This window comes from Oncorhynchus keta, chromosome 10 (genome assembly GCF_023373465.1).
Source record: "Oncorhynchus keta strain PuntledgeMale-10-30-2019 chromosome 10, Oket_V2, whole genome shotgun sequence".
Lineage (NCBI taxonomy): Eukaryota > Metazoa > Chordata > Actinopteri > Salmoniformes > Salmonidae > Oncorhynchus > Oncorhynchus keta.
In genome coordinates, this window is record NC_068430.1 from 40,956,279 (window position 1) to 40,968,773 (window position 12,495).

The window sequence follows — 12,495 nt, forward strand, 5'->3', positions numbered from 1 at the left end:
GTCAATCATTTTGGACCCTATTTAATGTGGCACTACCTTTTTCACGACTAAGTCTCCATTCACTCATCGAGGCTCTAAGGGCTGCCGCTGTAAGAGCAGTTTCAGACTGGAATGTGATGACATGCTCTGTGTGTGTTGTGCTGTCCATTGACTGGACACATAATGGTTTAGACTGCTGGTTGGACTGATGGGACTTGGCTTTGCTGGGCTTGTCCTTGTGTGTGGGGGGGTGATGGAGGGGTTCCTTGTACTTTCTGTCTCGGTGTTACACAATAATAGATATTCCAGATGCGAAACACACAAACGTATGCACGCAAGCAAACACGCACACACACACCAGCAGAGCCAATCCAGTTTCCAGTCATTTATGAGGGAAGGCCTTCGAAACGGCAGGGCTAGGGGCAGATGTGAAAGTAATTTCAAATAATTTATGAGCTCTTTTGCTACTAAACTGCTGCAGCATGATTGACATTAATTTCCCCCCATGTTTAGTAAGAGAAGGCAGGCACGTGTAAGCCCAACGTGAAGCACAGTCGGGCAGTGGGGTGAATGAGAGGAAAGAAATGCACAGTAGTAGCTAAATTAGTCAGTTACTGGAATGACCGTGGCCTACCTCACTTTCACATAGACACCTACTGATGGATGGGGAACCCAGACAGGAAAACATTCTTCCTAGTTCCAGATGGCTGCTGTGGAAATGGTTGAGTAATCAGTAGGGTATTAAAAGTCTAACTTACATAAGGACATGTCCAGTCCAGTAGAAATTCCATTTCTACTTTGAGAGGTCCATCAAACTGGCAATGACCATTTTTAGACGTATTTACTTAGACGTAAGAGTTGTAAGATTTAAGTTGTTTGTGAATAGTCATAGGATGAATGATACAAACAGGCTTGCCGGGCCCTAGGTCAGTTCAGGTTAGCATTAGGTTGCACAGATGAGAACTGAAAGGACTAAACAGTAATAGATTAATAGTTTATTTGAGTATCCGTTTTGCGATACAAGTATGTTGACCAAAGCAACTCCCACAAACATATGTTTTTAGTTATGATCTAATTATTATTTGTATTTTTTTTTTATTTAACCTTTATTTAACTAGACAAGTCGGTTAAGAACAAATTCTTATTTAGAATGACGGCCTACCAAGGGACAGTTTGACATTTACTGGGGTGGGGTGGGCTTGTCCAAAATAGGGGAGGATTGTCAAACTTTTTTTTTGCTTTGGAGAGGTTTGTGTGCTTTTTCCTAATTCACATGAGTCATTTTGCAGGTCTACTATACTATATAAGGTCTTCCATATAGCCACATTTCCTCATCTGCTTGCATGCGCCTCCCCTTGACACCGTGAACCCTCTCAGGGCTGGGCGTCTCAGACTTTGCACACTCTTGGATTGCATCCTACCTGGAAGGCCGCTCCTACCAGGTGACGTGGAGAAGATCTGTGTCAGCACCATTTACTACTGGTGTACCCCAGGGCTCGGTTCTAGGTCCTCTCCTCATCTCTCTATACACCAAGTCACTCGGCTCCGTCATATCCTCACATGGTCTCTCCTATCATTGCAGATGACACTCAACTACTTTTCTCCTTCGCCCCTTCTGACACTCAGGTGGCGACAGGCATCTCTGTGTGCCTGGCAGATATCTCAAATTGGATGTCGGCCCACCACCTCAAGCTTAACCTCAACAAGACGGAGCTTCTCTTCCTCCCGGGTAAGGCCTGCCTGCTCCAAGACCTCTCCATCACGGTTGACAGCTCCACGGTGTCCCCCTCCCAGAGTGCAAAGAACCTTTGTCTACAGAGCAGCAAGAGGACCTACCCCCCCCTCCTCTCATACCTTCAGGGCTATGCTCAAAACCTCTCTTGGCCCTCCCATCACTACGTCAAGGCAGCGCCCACTCAAAGCTATTCTCTGTCCTGGCACCACAATGGTGGAACCAGCTTCTCCCTGAAGCTAGGACAGCAGAGTCCCTGCTGCCAAACCCTACCAATTCAAAGAGTATCTTATATAATCCAACGGCACACCCCCTTGTACCACCTCCTCACCTCTTCATTCTCGCACTTGACTTTTTTTCCCCCCACTTACTAGCTCTGACCTTTCTTATAGCTACTTTATTGAGGAAAAATGTATTTACTTCGACTGTGATATGTGGTTGTACCACCTAGCTATCTTAAGATGAATGCACTGTATCTGGTCGTCCCACCTAGCTATCTTAAGATGAATGCACTAACTGTAAGTCACTCTGGATAAGAGCGTCTGCTAAATGACTCAAATGTAAATGTAAAATGACATTTGAATGATGGCGCAAAAGTCCTGTTATTTGAATGTTTCATTCCATTTGGATCAGTTGTGGGTCTTACTCTCGACAGATTATAGAAAGACACGGTAGCAGCCCAGTCTGGCTGTTGCTGATCATCATTCTCCCAAGTTGTCCTATATAGTATGGCCACATACAGTGCCTATGGAAATTCTACACCCTATGGAACGGGGGTTGAAATAGATGTAATTATATGTTCTGGTCTACATAAAATTAAAATCTACATAAAATTCTCCATAATGTCAAAATGAAAGTTCTATCCATTTTTACAAATTAGTATTCACCCCTTTGTGCGGGCAAGCCTAAATGAGTTCAGAAGTACATTTTGGCTTAACAAATCACATAAAAAGTTATATTGACTCACTTTGTGTAAAATAATAGGAGTTGACGTGATTTTTTAATGACTGCCCCTTCCTGCGTGGCCATGTTACAGTTTTGACTTAAATCTGCTTGAAAATCTATGGCAAGACTTGAACATTTCTGTCTAGCCATGATCCCCAACTCTTTGACAGAGCTTGAGGAATTTTGAAAATAATAATGGTTAACTATTGCACAATCTAGTTGTGCAAAAACTCTTGTGAGGCTTACCCAAGAAGACTCACAGCTGTAATCGCTGCCAAAGGTTTTTCTAGCATGTATTGACTCAGGAGGGTGAACAGCATGGAGCATGGAGAGTGAGCTCCTCTTTGGTGGTTGGTGAACCCTCAACCTTCTTGGCCCTGCATTGCATCGACTGTGCCACAAAACCATGCTGAAGTGGTAAAGTTGATATCCACATTCATAAACACAGGGTTTGCTATGGTTCTTGTTATTTATGGTGGTAATAATTCTTTTTTAGTACATTTTATGAAGGGGGAGGGTGCGCAAAATATTTTACAGTACAAGGGGAGGGTCATGTGAAAATATTTTTTACGTTGGGGAAGGAGATGCATTTTTTTTTATGACACCTCGAGTTAGACCTTGAGTATGACTACACTCGTCTGACCCCCGAGATGATTATGAGCTAACCACGGTCCAAAGACAATAAACTTGCTTGGGAGAGGTCATAACACAATCACCAAGGCTAAGGGTGATAACAATATTAGTCATTAATGAAGGTCACTAGTTCTGAGACATTTGTGTCTGAACCTTCCCAAAATAGTGTTTTGATGTTTGTTAAGCACAATTTCCACATTCCTAAACAAGGTGTAGTTTTAGGTGGGCCTTGAGCAAACTGTCTGATGCCGGTGTTATGTCTGGTGGTCTTGTTTCGGGGAAATGAGTGTATATGCACCCCAGCTGCAGGTCTCATGTGTCCCCCCTTGCACATTCTAAGCCCTTTGGTTTCCTTTTGGACCATTCTGCCAAACCAAACACTGAGATGGTTTTAAGAGCCCCCACTTCAAACCGGCTTCCCTTCCGCCCGTCATGTATTTACATTATAGAGAGAAACATCGCCCACTTTGTGTCTAGAACCTCCAAGTCCTTTCAAGGCACTCTCTCCCTTGACCACGTTCACCCTGCCTTGCTCTGCTTTGTTAACGGAAACTCACAGTGATAAAGTGACCGTCGGGATTTAAATGTATGAAAGACTTTCTTCTCTCTTGCCACTGTAGTCAGTAGTCGGGTGACTGGGGTCACTGCAAAAACAGTCTCGACTCAATCACGTCTTTCCGTTCACCACTACATTTTTGGCGTCGAGGGAATACGAACATTCCCAGAGGCTGACGCCATTTACGGAAAACCACCCCCATTTTCACTAAACGCTAATGTTTCTGGATTCACACAGAAATGTTGGACTGTCTTTCTTAGCAGGCGAGATGACTGGCTGTTGAAGAAAAGGCTGAGCTCAGCATTCATGGCTTATCAAATGAGTTTTTAGAGGGTTGGCACTGAGTACTTCATGTCTCCACATACATTACAGCCAGGAGTTAGTCTATGGGTCTATGGTTCTATGGGCTTATGGGGCTGAACAGAGTCAGAGGGGTTGGGTTAAATGCGGAAGACACATTTCAGTTGAACGCATTCAGTTGTACAACTGACTAGGTATCCCCCTTTCCCTTTTCCCTTTTCCTCAAATGTGAAGACGCCTTTAAGGGTTCTCAGGACAGACAGAGGAGGGTAACTGAGGACCATGACCCCTCTACTGGCCGGTTGGGTTTAGGGTTAGCCCCATACTTTAGAATTAGGAGACCACCCTCAGCTTACTTTAGCCCTCAGGCAACAGCTTTTGTCTCGACTGTTATTGTAGCTTGGTGTAGCTTGGGCTCCCGAGTGGCGCAGAGGTCTAAGGCACTGCATCTCAGTGCTAGAGGCATCACTACAGACCCTGGTTAGATTCTAGGCTGAATCACAACCATCCGTGATTGGGAGTCCCATAGGGCGGCACACAATTGGCCGGCATTGTAAATAAGAATTTGTTCTTAACTGGCTTGCTTAGTAAAATAAAGGTTAAATAAAATACACGCAATCCAGATTTTTGTTATGTTGGATCAAGATAGCTTAAAAGCGTGATTTGTGTTTTTGCAGTCCCACTTTGTATTTTAGTGATTGATTATAATTGAGAGAAGATCGATGGGGAAAACATAATTGAATGATTGATTATGCAAATGCCATTCTCCTAGTCCCAATCAATTATATTTTCAACATCTCATTTACTTTCTCAAAAGTTGTGTAACATAGACCTACAGGAAGTGAAAAGTCACCAAGTAAAACAAATTGAGGATGCGTGTGGGTCAAAGGTTATCTCCATGTTGAGAAGCGCCATCTGTGCTGCCACTGTGTACCCCAACCTGGCCCTTGATACACCTTACCCTGAACTCACCTCTCTGGTCAAGTTGATGACACAACAAATTATAGACATTCATAGGGTTAAGTAAGGCATTGCAGTTTAAAAGGATTGGACCCCTTTTTAAAAAAAAATCGCTTAAAATGACATTCTCAAATCGAACTGCCTGTAACTCAGGACCTAAAGCAGGGATATACATATTCCTGATACCATTTGAAAGGAAACACTTTGACGTTTGTGGAAATGTAGGAGAATATAACACATTCGATCTGGTAAAAGATAATACGAACAAATTAACATGCGTTTTCAATTTGTTTGTTTTGTTCCATCATCTTTGAAATGCAAGGGAAAGGCCATAATATAATATTGCAGTTTAGGAACAATTTAGATTTAGGTCACTAGATGGCAGCAGTGTGTGTGTGCAAAGTTTCAGATTGGTCCAGTGAAGCATTGCAATACTGGACAATATTTTGTATCAAGTCTGCCCAAAATGTGCCGAATTGGTCAAGTGATATATTTTCAATATAACTATAGAAAACATAGTAGCTACTGTACAAAATGTAGCTACTGTAAATTTGACAGTGCAGTTAGATTAACAAGAATTTAAGCTTTCTGCCCAAATAAGATGTCTATGTCCTGTAAAATCTGCTGTTACTTACAATGTCATGCTAATCACATTAGCGCACGTTAGCTCAACCGTCCCGGTATAGGGACGCCGATCCCGTAGAGGTTGTAAAGGCAAGTATGTCTTCAAAAATGAAGAATAAGGCCTCAGTTGGGCTCCATGCCATGGCTGCACTGTCCCGAATCTTTCATTGATAATCTTTAATCTGAATGACTGTGGCTGATCCAGGGACTCTGTGTCTCTCTCTTTCTGCAGAGTCTGAATGTCCAGGTGGAAGATGTGCGTATCCGGGCCATCTCCTCCCAGCGTAAAAGGGTTCCCATGACGGAGGGCTACCTGGAGGTGAAGGACGGGGGGAAGTGGAGACAGATCTGTGACTTGGGGTGGACTGAGATGAACAGCCGGGTCATCTGTGGGATGTACGGCTTCCCTGGAGAGAAAAGATACAACACTAAAGTCTACAAGTGAGCAGCATAACAGAAAAAGAGGGAAAGATACATGCAGACTTCATGAAGTGCTCCCAAATGTGTCTCTCTCTCGTCATATTCCATTTAGTTGGATTCGAGCGATAGCCTGTGCGTGGGCACATGGAAAAGTTTTGCTTGGGTCAAACAAAATTGAATATAACGTTGCGATGAAGGTTGAAATGACACAATTTCACGTATACAGCATCTAAAGACCTGCACACCTGGACACTTCTATAACATGCCATTTACATCCAAAATACAGATTTTTAAAAATAGATTAAAAAATGGAATCTCTCCTTTAAATTGGACAGATTGTTTATTCCAGCAGGCAGCCATACCATTCTGGCCTGTATCCCTCTAATGGCCCTCTTCTAGGGGAGGGGGTCGGTCCTTGCACCACCAGATGCTGTTGGAAGTAGTGTGGGGGGCCAGTAGGGGGCACTCATCCCATTTGGTGGCTCTACAAAGGGTCATGTCTCTAATGAGATATTAAACTAAGGCCCTGACTCTCTGTGGTCACTAAAACTCATGTGACACTTGTGAGAGAAGTGGTGTTAACTGGAGCAGAAGAGAAAGTGGTTGGGCAACAATCACACTTTGTGTGTGTCCACTAATATTCTCACAAAATTATTTTGTTTCACATTTGGACCGTGAATGACTTGGACCATGAATGACTTGGGCCATGAATGACTTGGACTGGTAATGGTATCACAGGAGGTGGGACCTTAATTGGGGAGGAGCTTGTGGTAATGGCTAGAGAGGAATCAGTGGAATGGTATCAACTACATCAAACATATGGTTTCCATGTGTTTGATGCCATTCCATTTGTTCCGTTTCAGCCATTATTATGAGCCGTCCTTCCCTCAGCAGCCTCCACTGATGGGAATTGCATGTTATTTTGACTACTATACTGCCATTGTACTTTGTACTAAAACAGTCAATAAAAGAAAAACTTTAAACCTCCCAAGTTCAACTGGGGAAATGTATTAATGAGGGGTAAGGGTAGCATTTTATGTATTAAAAAACAAAAGTTGGTATAATGTTTCCTCATCAGGTACTGTAGACAAGTTCATGTTTTCACAGCAGGCTAAAAGAGAAAAATTAACTATTTAAATTCAGTGCGATTCAACTAAATTCAACTAGACTCAACTCAATCTCTTTGTCTCCTGTCTCACTCAGGCTGCTGTCCAAGCTCAGGAAGAAGAACTACTGGGGCTTCGGGGTGAACTGCACGGGGAACGAGGCCAGCCTGCATGGCTGTAAGCTGGGCCACAAGGTGGAGCTGAGGGGGAATGCCACCTGTGAGAAGGGCTTGCCCGTGGTGGTCAACTGTGTTCCAGGACGGGCCTTTGCTCCCAGCCACGCCCAGGGCTTCAGCAAGGCCTACAGGGTGGAGGTAGGTTGGATCATCTGGAACGAGAGAGAGCATAGAACTGTGATTCATAGGACCTCTGTACAAGAGACTGCTCATGATGGAGATGTGATGTTACTGGAGTTTGAGCTGTCTCTGGCCTTGTATCTTGTATTGAAATGGAAAGCATTCAGAAGAGGAGAAAATTATGAAAGACAAACCTTAGTTGTTAATGTTAATTAATGTAAGGAAACGGTTACAATTACAGTTTGATTTAGTGAAAAATAAAATCCTATAAAATCCACTCTTTGATTTCTGCATTATGTGCTGTGCTGTTTTATATCACGTTGCATGTGATTCAACTTAGAGACTGCAGAACACTGTGTTCAAACCCTTCACAGATGACTCATGGGCTCTGGACAAAAGGGAAAACAGATACACTGAGATCTCAAACTCTCTCTCCCTCTCTCTCTCTGTGATTCACAATAAGCTCAGGATGTATGGAACAATACGATACTGTTTATTTTTGTGAGGTTCAACAAACAAAATGCAAATTTGAGTTACTGGACTGTTTCTGTAAAGAATACATACACACATATCAAAGTAATTGGATATTTTAACTATGCCAAGTGATTGTAAACTATTGTTTCTCAGTAACAGTAGGCCTAACACGGTCAATCGTTTCCGCAGCAACCCCTGGTGCGCCTGAGAGGCGGGGCCAACATAGGCGAAGGGCGAGTGGAAGTGCTGAAAAATGGTGAATGGGGCACCGTCTGCGATGACAGCTGGAACCTGGAGTCAGCCACCGTGGTGTGTCGAGAACTGGGCTTCGGGAGTGCCAAGGAGGCCCTCGCTGGAGGCAAACTGGGACAAGGTAGGTCTCCACTCTCTCTCTCTCCCATTCAAGTACATGAATCTGCTGTAATGGAATATGCAAGCGCTTATCCATAGTGATCCAAGTCTCACACCTCTGCCATCCACTATTCAGATACTGTATAACCACACAGTAACAGAGGATGGTGTCTTTTCTGTTTTCTTGACCTGCTGTCAGTCTGTCTCGGACCACCTTGGCTCTAGTTACAGAGCAAACACTGCCAGAGAAATGTTCCTGTCCTGTCATATGCTGGAGACAGACACAGCAGGAAGGGAGTGATCATACATTATATTGTGGAAAATCCATTTTTATTCACATGAATTATTTCGACTTGACAAAGTTTTAAAAAGAGAGAGGAGGAACAGTTTAATGTTCCCAAGTGCCCCACTTGAATGGGTCAGAGTTGGCTTAAAATTGGCAGGAGAGTTCATATCCACTCTCAGTGGGATTTCTACTCCTGTTAGGCATTATTGCTATTCAATTAAACATAGTGGGCCGGTTTCCCAGACACAGATTTAGCCTAGTCCTGAACTAAAAAGCTTTTTCATTGGAGGACTCTCAGTTTGCTTTTTAGTCCTGAACTACGTTAAATCTGTGTCCGGGAAACCAGTCCAGTGTCTGTATCCTGGATTATTGAAAGCATAGAGATACATATTTAATTCTGTGATTGAGAGTGGGGTGGATCTGACTCCCAGTGTGTCTTCTCTCCCCTGTAGGAATGGGCCCGGTCCATATGAATGAGGTGAAGTGTTCTGGCTTTGAGAAATCCCTCACTGAGTGTTACTTCAATAGAGATGCCCTGGGCTGCAGTCACGAGGAGGACGCTGCAGTTCGATGTAATGTTCCTGCCATGGGCTTCCAGAACAGAGTGAGTAGACCTAGCACATGCAGCACGCATGTTGCTGCAAACAGTGCATTTGAAAAGTATTTATACCCCTTGACTTTTTCTACATTTTGTTATGTTACAGCCTTATTCTAAAATGGATTCAAGTAATGTTTTCCCTCATAAATCTACATACAATAACCCATAATGACGAAGTGAAAACAGGTTTTTAGAAATGTTAGCAAATTTATAAAGTAAAAAAAATGGAAATACCTTATTTACAAGTATTCAGACCCTTTGCTATGAGACTCGGAAATTGAGCTCAGGTGCATCCTGTTTCCATTGATCATCCTTGAGATGTTTCTGAAATGTGATTGGAGTCCACCTGTGTTAAATTCAATTGATTGGACATGATTTGGAAAGACACACACCTGTCTATTTAAGGTACCACAGTTGACAGTGCATGTCAGAGAAAAAACCAAGCCATGAGGTTGAAGGAATTGTCCGTAGAGCTTTGAGACAGGATTGTGTCGAGGCACAGATCTGGGGAATGGTACCAAAAAATGTCTGCAGCATTGAAGGTCCACAATAACACAGTGGCCTCCATCATTCTTAAATTGAAAAAGTGTAGAACCACCAAGAATCTCCCTAGAGCTGGCCGCTCGGCCAAACTGAGCAATCGGGGTGAAGGGCCTTGGTCAGGGAGGTGACCCAGAAACCGATGGTCACTCTGACAGAGCTCCAGAGTATCTCTGTGGAAATGGGAGAACCTTCCAGAAGGACAACCATCTCTGCAGCACTCCACCAATCAGGCCTTTATGGTAAAGTGGCCAGATAGAAACATGACAGGCTGCTTGGAGTTTGCCAAAAGGCACCTAAAGGACTCTCAGACCTGGAGAGACCTGAAAATAGCTGTGCAGCGACGCTTCCCATCCAACCTGACAGAGCTTGAGAGGATCTGCAGAGAAGAATGTGGGAAACTCCCCAAATACAGGTGTGCCAAGCTTGTAGCATCATATCCAAGAAGACTCGAGGCTCTAATTGCTGCAAAGGTGCTTCAACAAAATTTGGGAGTAATGGGTCTGAATACTTATGTAAATGTGATATTTACTTATTTTTTATACTTTTGCAAACATTTCAAAAAACCTGTTTTTGGTTTGTCATTATGGGTATTGTGTGTAAATGGATTAGAGAAAAAAACAATTGAATCATTTTAACAATTGAATCAATTTTAGAACAAGGCTGTAACGTAACAAAATGTGGGAAAAGTGAAGTGGTCAGAATACTTTCCGAATGCACTGTATGGGTTTTACACAATGATTTATATAAACCCTGGATTACTGATGCTATGTATTGACCGTTGAGAGGCTTTGAAGCCACCGGTAGGCATAGCCACGGGAAGTAGGGGTGCCTCCGTGGATTTGCACATTTCTTTTGTTATTCTGATTCCGCTACTAACACCAACCACACATTTTTGCCAAACATTTTCATAGTATAAGAAATATTTGATGTTTTATTGCCTCTGGAAATACTTTAGGTAAAGCCTAAAGATAGGATTTATGGCAAATATTTGAGTTTTCCATGAAGAACAGAATACTTAACACATATGTGAGGGAATATACTACCTCTTTAAATCAAGTGGATTTTTGGCCTCATAATAAACAGATCATCTGTGGCCTAGCGGGTGATCTAGCAGTCTAAGTCGCTGACCCAGAACACATACTGCTGCAGCGTGGGTTTGAATTGGACCCACTGCTATTTCAGCACACTTTCTCCTCCTGTCTTCCCTCTCCATCTCCACCCTGTCCAATAAACACCAAATATATGAGCAGAATGGGACTGCCTTTATAAACATCTAATCTCTGGTTGCAGCTACGTCTGAGCGGTGGGCGGAACCCATTTGAAGGGCGTGTGGAGGTGCTGGCGGAGAAGAACGGCTCGTTGGTGTGGGGTACGGTGTGCAGTGACAGCTGGGGTACCATAGAGGCTACAGTCGTGTGCAGACAGCTGGGTCTCGGTTTTGCCAACAACGCCTTCCAGGTGAGTTTATACACAACAAAATATCATCACATTGGCTGGTCAGCCAGACAATCAAGAGCCTAACATTCTTTGACAAAGGGTAAATATGCTTCTGTGTAAGTATCAACAACATGTAATAATATTAAAAGGGTCAATTATAGATTTTTGGGGGGAAATGGTCTTCATAATACTTCGTAAAAGTACATCATAAAGTGGGCCTCAGTTATATATATGCCACCAGCAAACCCCATATATCCATCCATATGGCTCTTATATACGTCATTTAGCTGTAAACAGCTGGAGATGTTCACTGAAGGAAAGTAAAAGGGGCTCTGACCTTAGAGCTTATAGTCTCCACACTGACCTTACAGCTTAGTCTCCACACTGAATTTAGAGCTTATAGTCTCCACACTGACCTCAGGGTTTATAGTCTCCATACTGACCTCGGAGCTTATAGTCTCCACACTGACCTTACAGCTTAGTCTCCACACTGACCTTGGAGCTTATAGTCTCCACACTGACCTTACAGCTTATAGTCTCATTTACATTTAAGTCATTTAGCAGACGCTCTTATCCACACTGACTTAACACTTATAGTCTCCACACTGACTTAACACTTATAGTCTCCACACTGACCTTACAGCTTATAGTCTCCACACTGACCTTACAGCTTATAGTCTCCACACTGACCTTACAGTTTATAGTCTCCACACTGACCTTACAGTTTATAGTCTCCACACTGACCTTAGAGCTTATAGTCTCCACACTGACTTAACACGTATAGCCTCCACACTGACCTTACCGCTTATAGTCTCCACACTGACCTTACAGTTTATAGTCTCCACACTGACCTTAGAGCTTATAGTCTCCACACTGACTTAACACGTATAGCCTCCACACTGACCTTACAGCTTATAGTCTCCACACTGACCTTACATCTTATAGTCTCCACACTGACCTTACAGCTTATAGTCTCCACACTGACCTTACAGCTTATAGTCTCCACACTGACCTTAGAGCTTAGTCTCCACACTGACCTTATAGCTTATAGTCTCCACACTGACCTTACAGCTTATAGTCTCCACACTGACCTTACAGCTTATAGTCTCCACACTGACCTTACATCTTATAGTCTCCACACTGACCTTACAGCTTATAGTCTCCACACTGACCTTACAGCTTATAGTCTCCACACTGACCGTATAGCTTATAGTCTCCACACTGACCTTAGAGCTTAGTCTCCACACTGACCTTT

At 43.2% G+C, this 12,495-nt stretch overlaps 1 protein-coding gene across 1 annotated transcript in view; it reads left to right on the top strand.

The window, feature by feature from the left end:
- The window catches only part of LOC118388743 (lysyl oxidase homolog 2A-like), a 47,107-nt gene that overhangs the window by 25,241 nt on the left and 9,371 nt on the right, over positions 1 to 12,495 (top strand). Inside the window, exons 4-8 of the mRNA XM_035778161.2 lie at positions 5,962 to 6,170; positions 7,353 to 7,569; positions 8,215 to 8,398; positions 9,115 to 9,266; positions 11,094 to 11,261. Coding sequence (XP_035634054.1) covers positions 5,962 to 6,170; positions 7,353 to 7,569; positions 8,215 to 8,398; positions 9,115 to 9,266; positions 11,094 to 11,261 — 930 coding nt within the window. The remainder of the gene's footprint in view (positions 1 to 5,961; positions 6,171 to 7,352; positions 7,570 to 8,214; positions 8,399 to 9,114; positions 9,267 to 11,093; positions 11,262 to 12,495) is intronic.